The sequence below is a fragment of the Podarcis muralis genome, chromosome 2 (assembly GCF_964188315.1).
Source record: "Podarcis muralis chromosome 2, rPodMur119.hap1.1, whole genome shotgun sequence".
In the NCBI taxonomy this organism is placed as follows: domain Eukaryota; kingdom Metazoa; phylum Chordata; class Lepidosauria; order Squamata; family Lacertidae; genus Podarcis; species Podarcis muralis.
Genome location: NC_135656.1, coordinates 125,413,551 through 125,426,242, shown reverse-complemented (window position 1 = coordinate 125,426,242; position 12,692 = coordinate 125,413,551). Strand labels below are relative to the sequence as shown.

General features: G+C 48.3%; 3 protein-coding genes across 3 annotated transcripts in view; all 3 read left to right on the top strand.

The window, feature by feature from the left end:
- LOC144326624 (uncharacterized) overlaps positions 1-12,692 on the top strand; it is a 297,359-nt gene that overhangs the window by 175,129 nt on the left and 109,538 nt on the right. The gene's annotated exons all lie outside the window — the stretch shown is intronic.
- LOC144326651 (uncharacterized) lies at positions 1,763-7,107 on the top strand. The gene has a single exon (XM_077923301.1). It carries the CDS (start codon positions 4,803-4,805, stop codon positions 6,375-6,377), a length of 1,575 nt encoding a protein of 524 aa, XP_077779427.1. The 5' UTR covers positions 1,763-4,802; the 3' UTR covers positions 6,378-7,107.
- LOC144326617 (uncharacterized) overlaps positions 9,409-12,692 on the top strand; it is a 28,941-nt gene continuing 25,657 nt past the window's right edge. Inside the window, exon 1 of the mRNA XM_077923146.1 lies at positions 9,409-9,867. Coding sequence (XP_077779272.1) covers positions 9,594-9,867 — 274 coding nt within the window. The 5' untranslated portion in view covers positions 9,409-9,593. The remainder of the gene's footprint in view (positions 9,868-12,692) is intronic.

Below are 12,692 nucleotides of genomic sequence, written 5' to 3'. Positions count from 1 at the left end.
CACTGCCAGCAAGAGCTGTTTGGCAGGGGAAGAGACTCCGGTCTACTTTGCAGGGCTGCTGTAACGGGGACCCCCTGCGCCCCGGCCCTGCCTCCCCTCGTCGGGAAATGGGGGTGAGACTGACCGGACCCCCCCCTCTCCCGGCAAGGGATTAAAAGGGGGGGATGTCCCCTTCCTGCCCCGGAGGACTTTTTCCCAGTTGGGGGGGGGGTCTCCTTCCCTGCCGCCTCCGGGGATCGAACCCGGGACTTTCTCAGGAGAGAATCAGGAAAACGGAGCTGGTTTGGGAGGAGGAGAATTGGTGTCTTCGGGGAGGGAGGGGCCACTCATTCCTCCCCCCCCCCGGGTCAGTGAGCTCCGCTTCCTAGAGAGGCAGGGAGGTTTGGAGGGGGAGGGGAGGGGCCTGATCCACCTTCCCGGAAGAGGAGCAGCTCTGCGGAGGAGGAGGAAGGAAAAGAGGTGCGAAATATATCTATATATTGGGGGGGGGGGAGAAGGAGGCGCTTTTCCTCCTCCTGAATCTGCAAACAGGGCAGCTGGGAAGGGGGGCAGGATTTGGGGCGGGGGGGTGAAATCTGGGGCGGATCTGGGGATCCGGCGAGCGGGGGAGGGGCTGGTTTAGGCGCTGGGGGGAGAAAGGAGCCCCTTCCCCCGAGGGGGCGCCTCCTTGGAGACCCCCAGCCCTTTGGGAATAGCAGAGCGAGCAGGGGAGGGGGGAGAGGAGATGCTCAGCCCCCCCCCGGGAAGGAAATGGGAGGCCCCCCCAGGGCTGGGACTTGAACCCAGGCCCCAGTTCCGCCTTCCCGCTGGCAGGAATCCCTGGGGCGCCGCCATCCTGGCTTGGTGGGTCCCCTTTGGGGGGAGAAGGGTTAATGGGGGCTAGAGAGGCCTGGATGGAGACCCCCCCCGTCTCCCTCCTGGGATGGGGAGAGATTTGGCAGGAAGGCTGAGCTGGCCAGGGGGGCCTTTGGGGAAAGGGGACCCTGGGGGGGCGGAGGGAGGAAGGGAGCATCCCTGGGGGAGGGATCAAAGCCATCTTGGAGAGACTGGGGGGCCGCCTGCCTTGACTTCTCCCTCCTGCCCAGGAATCTGCCATGACTCTGCGTAGACCAGGGAGAGATCCCTGAGCAGGAGCCCCGATCCAGCCACCCTCTCCTCCCCTGAAGCTCAGTCCTTGCCCTGCCTCAGGTCCCAGATCAGGAGCTGCAGGGGGCGCTGGGGGCTGTTAGAGCGAGTCCACGCATGGGGGGAAAGAGGAAAGGGAGGAAGCCCCCTTTATTATTCCCCCCCTTTGAGGCTTCTCTCTGGGCAACTCCAGTCTCTCCCACATGCCTGTGTTTCCGTGCAGAAGCATCTAAAGGTCTCCCCCCCAGAGACACCTGGGCCCAACTCCTTCTCACCTGCTTTCCATTATTCCCACTATATCAGATCTCTTAACTCTGTGGGATTCAAGATTGTTATGGAAATGGGTGGGTTCCTGTGTCCCCCCTCAAGAGCCTGCCTTATTATTATTATTACAGTGGTACCTCGGGTTACATACGCTTCAGGTTACAGACTCCGCTAACCCAGGATGAGAACAGAAATTGTGCTCCTGCGGCGCAGCGGCAGCAGGAGGCCCCATTAGCTAAAGTGGGGCTTCAGGTTAAGAGCAGTTTCAGGTTAAGAACGGACCACGAGAACGAAGTAAGTACCACTGCAAACGAAGCAAGGTACCACTGTACTGCAGTTTCAATTATTGTTATTTTTATTTATTTATTGAATCTATTAGTTGCTTGCTCTTGCCCAGGGCAGCCCAAAGGGACTTACAACCAGTTGTTGTTGTTGTTGTTATGTTCCACGGTGACACTCCAAGGCCTTCTTTGTCGTGTTTCCTGTATTTGGGGCGGCAGAGAGAAGGCTGTTCTCAGGGCCTGCTCCACCGTGAGGGAAACTGAGGCAGCCCCCTCAGGCAGCAGATGCAAGGAGGGGAGGGCGCTGAGTCCCATTTGGCCTGCCCTGATTTAACCCTCTATCCTCTCATCCAGTGGAAGGAGCTGTCCCATTGCCAGTGTCCCAGACACAATGCAGCCGCCTTGGGAAGTCAATGGTGCCGGATGATTTGGGAATGTGAGGAGTTGGTTGGACTGTATCAGGAAGATGTTGGAGATCACGGAGAAAGGAGAAATGAAAGCGTTTTCAGAGGAGGGGGAAGATGGAGAAAGTGTGTCCCCCCAGATAAGACTCCCATCTTCCCTGGCCATGGGCCATCCTTGCTTGGGCAGGTGGTACTTTGAGTCCAACCACATCTGGAGGGCCAGAGATGCCTCAACTCAGCATAGAAGGTTTCTCTAGGGCTCAGTGTTACTTGGGAGTTGGTGGAACTGGATCTTAAGGGTTCTTGAGACATTTCTGAGGGATTGTGATTGGTATCCGGACCCTAACACTATAAATCCAAGGTGTCCACACTGAGCAGTTTATCAACCCTGCTGGCCGCTGGGGAAGACCTTCTGAAGGAAATGGTTTGCCCCCAAAGTTAATTCCTTCCTTCCTCCGCTGCTGCTGCTGCCCACACTAAAGGAATGTCTGGATGAAATCCCAGGGATGTCTGGCTCCTATTACAAAGAGATCCAGTTGATATTCTAGAATAAAGTGTGGCTAAGATTCTGAGTCACAATCATGGCAGAGAAATACAGCCAGGGAATATGAAACTGATCTGAAGATTGGTCTCTTCTTTACACTTTTTGTTGTTGTTGTTGTTATATTACATTCAGGAGGACACACCACTGGTTTCATCTTCTTTCTTTTCTTTCCCACAATGGGTATTATTCACCTTTAATACTCACCTTTTCAGTGTCACACATATTTTTATCTTCTGGTCTTCAGATGAAGAGAGGTATAACAATTTAATAAATAAATCCCAGTTGAAGCAGAGCTAGAATATCCAGAAGCCCTTGGCCACCCAGGGCAAAGGAGGAAGAACAGTGAGAGAGGCCTGGACAGGGAATCTCCGCTAAGATAAGCCAGTGTCAGGAGGCAGGTGCGAGACCTGGCGGCATATAATTATTATAAATCATAATGGGGGTGAGTGTCTCAATCTGGCCTTCCCAGCGGTCAGGCTCCAGCTGCTTTCCTTCTGCATCTCCAGCTCTCTCCATTCAAGAATGCAAGGCTGAGAGATGGAGGTCCAACCCCAAGAACATTCTCCAACTGAGCACTCCTTCAACCGACCACAAGCACCAAGCCTTGTCACTGTAGCAGGAACCCCCCCACCCCAATCATTCTGTTTGTACAAACTTCACACACACTGACACACTACATACGCCACATTTCTGTTATAAATTCATAGAAAATCAACCATACATCGGATTTGCACTGTTCCATTTTTATTTTACTCCATATGACAAGGACTATCAAAGGGGGTGGCTTGGTTCTGGTCAGCCATAATCCCTTCACCATCCCAGCACATCCACAGGAGCCCTGCCCAGTTGCTATGTCAACCCTGATGATCCCAGACAGAAGACAATCAAGATCACAAAGAACTTGCATATGGGAGTGGGTTCAGCATGGACTGAAACAAAGGACAATGATCAGATCTTCCCTGGGGGGGGGGGGCAGGAAACTGCAAACTCCCCTTTGTCTCCTGGAAGTGACTCATGGGCAGGGGGAAAGGAAAAACCAGCCAGGTGACAGGACACTCAGGTTACCACCACAATTCCTCCCTCAACCCCTCCTTTCTGTAATGTATGCATGATGTCATCCCCTTCTGTAATGTATGCATGATGTTTCTGGGGATGGGCTTGACCTAGAGGATGGGAATTTCAAAAGTTTTTATAAGGTCTTGCACACCATCTTTCTGGGTCTTTTCCTCTCTCCTGCAAGTGAGGGGAACACCCTGATGCATCAGTTCAATAAAGGCCAAGCCTACAGGCTGCTGTTTTGCTCCAAGTTATCCTGGTTGGTGTCTTTGTTTTTGTCCAAGAGAGCCCTTGGATTTTTCCGTTAACACTTTGTAGGTTCTCCATCGGTCAGAGAGAATAACAGAGGGAAACCAGGATGGAGACGACTCTCCAAAAGGCCACGTCTCTCTCTCTCTGTCTCCCCAGATTGGGAAGGACAGATTGGGTGTCTCAATCTGGCCTTCCCAGCAGTCAGGCTCCAGCTGTTTTCCTTCTGCATCTCCAGCTCTCTCCATTCAAGAATGCAAGGCTGAGAGATGGAGGTCCAACCCCAAGAACATTCTCCAACTGAACACTCCTGCAACCGACCACAAGCACCAAGCCTTGTCACTAGACTTATATATGGGTCTCCCAAAATGATCAGTATGGACCTCCTGAGGCCAAAGGGACTGTGCAGCTGATGAATAAAGATCTAGAGGTCGAAGGGGACAAAATGTGGCCCAAGGGGTGGAGGATTATAGTGCAGCGGATGAAAAACTTCATGATGAATTTAGGATCCTGATTAATATTGGCCAGGTTCATGGAACATAGAGCAGCTCCCGTTCCTGTGAGAAATCACTTTTTATAAAACATAAACCCCACAGTTCAACCGTATTCTAAGATAATGCTGCTTCATTAACAATAATTAAGGGTTATGAAAGGCTGATGATGCATTACCATTATTTAACATTATTTCTTTTGCCTATGCTAAAAAATTGGAACATATGGAGGACAGGAGAGAATTTACAAGATGTTAAAATAAGAGCAGGTGCTAATTGATGTGTGTAATATTCCTTTGTTCTCTTCCTAGGTTTCCTTTCCCCCTGCTCCTCCCTGTTGAAAGAAGACAATGGAGAAGGCAGTCAAAATTCTGGAGGGCCATGTCCAATGGGAATAACGAAGAAACCATATAAATTCATGGAATTTGAAAAGAGAGAGGAGAAACAATTTGAAAGTATGGAGTGTGGGAAGAGTTTCACTGACAGTGGAACACTTGGAAAACATCAGCGTACTCACACAGGAGAGAAACCATTTAAATGCATGGAGTGTGGAAAAAGCTTTGGTTGGAGTTCAAACCTTCGTATACATAAACACACTCACACAGGGGAGAAACCATATGAATGTAAGGAGTGTGGAAAGAGCTTCAGTCAGATTGGACACCTTAGAAACCATCAACGAACCCACACAGGGGAAAAACCTTATAAATGTATGGAGTGTGGAAAGAGCTTCACCGATAGTGGAACATTTAGAAAACATCAACAGACACACACGGGCGAGAAACCATTCAAATGCATGGAATGTGTAAAGAGCTTCAGTCAGAGGAGAAGCCTTATAATCCATCAACGGATTCACACAGGGGAGAAACCATTTGAATGTTTGGAGTGTGGAAAGAGTTTCAGTACAAAGAGGGGACTGAATATTCATCATAAAACTCACACTGGGGAAAAACCATTTAAATGTATACTGTGTGAGAAGAGCTTCACTGTTAGTAGAACACTTAGAATCCATCATCGAACTCACACAGGGGAAAAACCATATAAATGTATGGATTGTGGAAAGAGATTCAGTCACAGTGAAACACTGAGAAAACATAAACGGACTCACACAGGGGAGAAACCGTTTAAATGCATGGAATGTGGAAAGAGCTTTATTGATGGTAAAGCACTTAATATCCATAATCAAACTCACACAGGGGAAAAATCATTTGAATGTATGGATTGTGGAAAGAGATTCACTTACAGTGAAACACTTAGAATCCATCAACGGACTCACACAGGGGAGAAACCATTTAAATGTAAAGAGTGTGGAAAAAGCTTCACTTCTAGTGGAGCAGTAAGAAGACATCAATGGACTCACTCAGGGGAAAAACCATTTAAATGCATGGAATGTGGAAAGAGTTTTATTGAGAGGAGAGAGCTGAGAACCCATCATCAAACTCACACAGGGGAGAAACCATTTAAATGTATGCTGTGTGATAAGAGCTTCACTGAGAATAGAAAACTTAGAATCCATCATCGAACTCACACAGGGGAAAAACCATATAAATGTATGGATTGTGGAAAGAGATTCAGTCACAGTGAAACACTAAGAAAACATCAACGGACTCACACAGGGGAAAAACCATTTAAATGCATGGAATGTGGAAAGAGCTTTATTGATGGTACAGCACTTAATATCCATAATCAAATTCACACAGGGGAAAAATCATTTGAATGTAAGGAGTGTGGAAAGGGCTTCACTTCTAGTGGATCAGTAAGAAGACATCAGTGGACTCACTCAGGTGAAATACCATTTAAATGCATGGAATGTGGAAAGAGTTTCATTGAGAGGAGAGAGCTGAGAACCCATCATCAAACTCACACAGGGGAGAAACCATTTAAATGTAAGGAGTGTGGAAAGGGCTTCACCAATGTTGGAAATGTTAGAAGACATCAACGGACTCACACGGGAGAAACCATTTAAATGTATGGAGAGTTGAAAGAGTTTCTTTCAGAGTGGAACCCTAATTTCACAGACAGGAAACTTAGACAACATCAACAGACTCACTCGGGGACAAGCAAATAAATGTATGGAGTGTGGAAAGAGCGTCAATAGAAGTGGAAACCTTAGCAAACATCAGCGAACTCTAAAAGGGAAAACCACTTACGTATATGGAGCGTACATAGAGCTTCAGTCCTGATGTTCTTAGAAACCATCAATGGACTCGCAAGGAGGAAAAGCTTTAAGAGTTGAAACCCTACAATCCACAAACTGAAAAATCTAAAATGGTTTGAATGGAAGGAGTGTGGTGCTGGGATGGATGTTGGGATGTTTTTGCCTCTACGCATGGGTCTGGGAATGTTCTGATCAGTTCACATTGAGTTCAGTACCCTGACCTGTTCTTAACGCATTGTTGACCACATCTACGGAACGCGATTGTTATGTTCTTTCATGTCATGCAAAATCAATCATTAGTAATGGTTTAAGTCTTGATACTCAATCACTAGTTAATAGTTTAATAAGGAGGTTTCACGCCTGTCCAATTCTGTGTTCCCTTTCCCACCCTTTAATCTATTGATGATTAATACCTATATTCAACCTTTGCATTGTATTCATGTTAACCAATCAGCAACAAGCACATATGTGGAAATGCTGTAATATTCAATAAAAGGGACTCTCCGAGACATGCTCGAGAGATGCCTCCCGTATGACACCTTGCCATTCGTCTGTCGCTTATTTCAACCCAACAGTGTGGGAAGTGTTTCGATTGCTTTATATATAGATAATTTTATTAATACAGTGGTACCTCGGGTTACATACGCTTCAGGTTACAGACTCTGCTAACCCAGAAATAGTGTTTCAGGTTAAGAACTTTGCTTCAGGATGAGAACAGAAACCGTGCTCCGGCGGCGGAGCAGCAGCAGGAGGCCCCATTAGCTAAAGTGGTGCTTCAGGTTAAGAACGGACCTCCGGAACGAATTAAGTACTTAACCTGAGGCACCACTGTATCTAATTTTATTTACAAATTGCGTTCAAAAATGGAAGCATTCACCTCTGGGTTCTTGGCGTTTGAAAGCCCCAAACGTTCAACTTCCGAAGCGTTCTACAATCGAGATTCCACTGAGAATCCAGCAATAGTGTGTTGTCCAACGATATCCATTCTTTTAACCAACACAAAGAGGCTGCCTCGTATTAGAAAATCTAGCAGTGCGAAGCCACCTCTATTTTTAGTATCTATCAAAATTTTATACTTTATTCTGTTTTCCCCCGCCAGAGTAATCATGAAATATCTCTTTGCCATTCGTTAAAGAAGCTTGTATTATTTATTATTGGTATCATTTAGAATAAAAACAGTATCTTAGGTAAAACATTTCTCTTTATGGTTGAAATCCTTCGTAAAAGTGAAAGTTTCATCCTCCCCTATATTTCCAAATGTTTTTAACATTTTTTGATACTCTTAACGTAATTGGAATATGTTGTAATTCAGTGTTTTTCAAATAAACCCTTATTTAGTCTCCATCTATACAATGAACTCTTTTCACCCTTCATTATCACCCATTTTCAGTTTTGATCTGATATAGTTCTTGGCTGGATCTCTACAGTCTTTAATCCTGTAGGCAGTTCCTTCAATATCCAGATCATGTTTCTTCTTCCCGCAGAATCCTTTGAATCAGAAGAACATGTTTACTCTTGTTCTAATGGGGGTCTGAATCTCCAAGCATCTGGGTTGGCAAACTAAGGCCTGTGGGCCGGATCAGGCGCAATTGCCTCCTAGATCCGGCCTGCGGACGGTCCGGGAATCGCCCCATGGATTGCCAGCACGCACGTTCTTTCCCTCTCCCTCACACGGCGGCGCTTTTCTCCTCAGGGACGAGCAATCTTGTCCCACAACGGGTGCCATCAACGGGGGGAGTCGGCTCACCCACCTGCCTGCCTCTGAAGGGTGGCGCTGGGAAGGGGGTGTGACGCTGGCTGCCGGCTGCTGCTGCATTATCCTCTTGCTCCTCCTCCCTCTCCCTCAGTCTATCCTTCCTTCCTTTTCTGCGCCCCTTCTCCTCACGCGCTTTCTTCGTCACCCCCTCCCTCCTTCATTCCTCCCATGGCGTTCAGGCGGTTTGTTGCAGCGTCCGCAGCTGTCGCTTGCGGGTTGGGAAGCAGCAGCAGTTGGTGGGTAAAAGCTGCAGCAACGCCCCGGTTCCCCTGCCTCTGTCCTTCGCTCCGCCGGGGCTTCTGCTTCTGTCTTCTCCGGCCCACGCAGCCTCCTGCCCTGCCCTGGCACCTGGCTGGAGAAGCCCAACTGGGGCTATTGGGACGACAACTGGGACAGGTAAAGCCAAACATCTTCAGGCCTCTTTGCGGGCGGGCCAAAATCGCTCATTTCCCCCCGAAATATGGTCCGGTCCCCAACAAGGTCTGAGGGACAGTGGACTGGCCCCCTGCTGAAAAAGTCTGCTGACCCCTGATCTAGTAGATCCATTGTTGTAACCATATCAAAAAAGTATTTGGTATTTTGCCTTCTTTTCAGACACTTTCCCTCAGTGTTCTCTCATAGTCCAGTGATCCTACTCCATTAAATTCACCCATAATAATTATATTTCTGCCATAAACCTCAGACATACTTTCCTCCAATAGTTGGAAGAAATCTCATGCGAAAAGTGGCTCTGAATCTGAAAGTCCCAGTCCCAAATCTTAATCCTGCCACCCTAAGATATTATAAGCAAGCCCCACATTCCTCTTTCCTCCTGCAATAGGGAGGTTAGAACGACACTTAATAGCCTGCAGGGATCCTAAGAGCCAGAATTGCTTAAAATTGCAGGGAGAGAGAGAAAAACTGGATTTGAAATGACCCAACCACAAGATGAGAAGTCTCCCTACCAAATGAGGGAAGGGGGAGTCATGGGGGGGGGGGCTTTTGAAGTCTCCCTGCTGGCAAGGGAATTCCAGAGCAAGGGCGCCTCTCTCTGTCTGGAGTCCCTCCCTGCCTCTGAGTCCAGTTGGGGGGGGGGGCTGGTGTTTGAAGCTGGGCTTGGCTGTTGGGGGGCGAAGCTCAGCAATGCAGCCGTTGCTCTGCATGCAGAAGGACCCCGGCTGAGTGCTTGGCATGCAGAAGGAGGCCCAGAAGGAGATCCTCCCCCTGCCTAAACTTGCCCAGCTTCCCCCCCTCCCTGCCGCCAGTTGGGGGGCGGGGGCCGGGTCCCCATGGAGCCCCCAGAGCAGGAGGCCAGAGGCAGCGCCGCCCCGTCTCCTTCCCCTCCGGACACAGGGAGGGGCTGCTCTTGGAGATGTAGCTCTAGGGGCAAGCGCGTCGGAAAAGGAGCCGGAAGTGTCGCCGCGAAATGCGCCGGAAGTTTCCAGACAGGGAAAGGAGGAGGGGCGTCGCTGAAGAGCCCCCCCCCCGTCGCCGCCGCCCCCCTTTCTATTGCAGACAAGGAGAGCAGACTAATCCGGAGCCAGGGAGGCGGAGGACCAAGAGGTAAAGAGGGGGAGAAGGGGGGGAAATAGAGGGGGAGGGAGGACGAAGATACCCCCCCCCAAGAAAACGCCCTCCCTGGGGCCCGTCGACAGGGGCCCCGATCCAGGTGGGAAGGGGGGACCCAACACCTGCAGGGATCTACACCTTGCAAGATCTCCTGGGCAGCAGCAGCACCGCCAGACTCCCCTTTCTCTTTCCTGGGGGGCCGAGAGATGCTCAGCTGCCCTGGCGGGAAGGGGAAGGAGGACCCCAAGCAGGGCTGGGGGTGGGGCTGAGGCCCCCCATTCTCCCTGGGGTCGTGGGGCGCCTGGCTGGGGAAAGGGAGAGAGGGAGTCCAGGGAAGGGTTAAAGGAAGGGGAGGAGCCTCGACAGAGACCCCTCCCCTTCCATCACATCTTATTCCCCAGTCTCCCTGCTGGCAGTCTGGCAGTCCCAGATTATCTGTATTCACTAGGACTCCTAGCCATACTTTGGATTGTCCTGAATACCACCATTTGGTAGCCTAGCCCAAACCCAAAAGTCCTGCTAGGATGCATCTTGGCTTCCCTGCAGATGAAACTGAGTGTGTGAGGATTGATAATATTTCCATTTATCCGTTTCAGACCCCTAAGTAGTAGCAGCTGCCAGGACATTGTCCTGTTTGCCTCTGTATGAAGGTAAAGGTAAAGGTACCCCTGCCCGTACGGGCCAGTCGTGTCCGACTCTAGGGTTGTGCGCCCATCTCACTTAAGAGGCCGGGGGCCAGCGCTGTCCAGAGACACTTCCGGGTCACGTGGCCAGCGTGACAAAGCTGCATCTGGCGAGCCAGCGCAGCACACGGAAACGCCGTTTACCTTCCCGCCAGTAAGCGGTCCCTATTTATCTACTTGCACCCGGGGGTGCTTTCGAACTGCTAGGTTGGCAGGCGCTGGGACGGAGCAGCGGGAGCGCACCCCACCGCGGGGATTCGAACCGTCAACCTTTCGATCGGCAAGCCCTAGGCGCTGAGGCTTTAACCCACAGCGCCACCCGCGCCCCGTGTTTGCCTCTGTATAGTTCCAGCCTTATTTCAGACGTTGTGGTAGATTGCAATCAGGGTGGATTTGATATAAGTCAAATTGATTTCAATCACAATTTACGGTAAATCACTAGTCAGTATGATTCTATTTAAATCAAAAATTTCTGATTTGCTTACACTATTAGAAATACATAGACAGATAATTATGAAATCATTCTGAGGTTTAATAAGTTAACTGTATATATTTGGACAACATTTCTGCTGTAATTTATTGGAAGGAGAAAAATAATCATTTCCTTAATAACAACTTAAGCAATTTATTTAAGTAAAACAATAATATAGCATGTTGGTAAACATTTTTTTAAAAAAAACAACCAAGCAGACTGAGTTTTAGCGCACAAGAAAAACTCAGAACTTAAGCATTTCACCACCTCCACTACCAGCCACCCCTTGGGATTGACTTCTGCATCCAGGTGCCTATTCTGTACAGTTAAGTGTTAGTGCGGTTGTTGGAACCCAGTGGGATTGGGAAGAGGTTGCCAGCCCTGAAGAGCCTTCAGCGCTTGCCTCAAGTCTGACTTGCACAATTATTACACAAAGACCCCAAGATGTGTGGAGTATTCTGCTCACAAGGTTGAACTTTAATTTTTACTGCTTCACACTTAGCTACTTGTGCAGATCTCTTCCACTGCAAACCATCTGTTCATTGAACCTCTTAGAACTTAGAATTTAAGGGGTTGATTCTGTTTATATAATTCTGCATTGGAACAATGGGATTAAGGTTTTCCATCAACTCTGTATGTTTATTTTATAACATTTTTCCTGTGAAGAAAAGGCATGTTATCTCTGCAGATACAGAAATTCACACTTTTGAGAATGGCAAAAACGAGCATCTGTGACAATATCTTCTCTTTAGAAAAACTTCCCCAAATAATCTTACAAAAACCTCTGGAAGAGCATGACATTGTGAATGGATTATCATGGGAATTGGGGTTGCTTATGTGTAAACCTCCACCTGCTCCAAACTGCGTGAGGCGGTTGCGTTTCCCCCGGCTGAGCAGCCCCCCTTGGGCACGACTGCTTCAGTCGCTGGCAGAATCCGTCAGTGGGCGTTTCCTAAACTTCTTCCAACATAAGAATTCCTTCACGGACAGCCTCCTTCTCGCCTCTCTGCGCGGCAGCCTTCTGCGCAGAGTAGGCGTGCCTATCGGTGGTCCTCCACTCTCCTCACTGACCTCACTGGAAGAGTCTCGGAGCCTCCCCTCCGAAGTGCTCTCCAACCCTCCTTTCTTCCTGGTGTCACCTGGGTTTCCTTCCCCCGCGGGAGCCCTCTCCCCTCCTGTACTGGTTCCCTCTCCGGCATCATTGGGGAGCCTTGCCTCTCTGCTTTGCTCCGATGTCAGTTCCCTGACATGGATTAATGGAATTCATTTACCCAAAAAATTAAATATTGCATATAAAGCCTCATGCTAGATAATTAAAAACAAATCCTTATTTCCTGATGAATAGCCTTTGGACTATAATGTAATTAAATATAAAACTATCTTTAGATAGACTTTTTCCTCTAAAAGCATTTTATTTTTTAAAAAATTCTGATTAAAATAAAAAAAACTGATTTAAATAAAAAAATCTGATTTTAATTTTTTTTAAAAAATCATTGATTGTATCCACCCTGATTGCAATCTTTAGCTGCTGATAACATGGCAATGTTTAGCAGCTCATATTGTGAGGTTTAGCTGGTGAGAACATTGCAACTGTTAGCTGACGAGTTATCACGATATTGAAAATCAGATATTTCCTAGTCCTTATACACATTGGATCTGCGATA

What these genes read in the sequence shown, in the direction of transcription:
- LOC144326651 (XM_077923301.1), top strand. Translation starts at nt 4,803, where the DNA reads ATGGGAATAACGAAGAAACCATATAAATTCATGGAATTTGAAAAGAGA.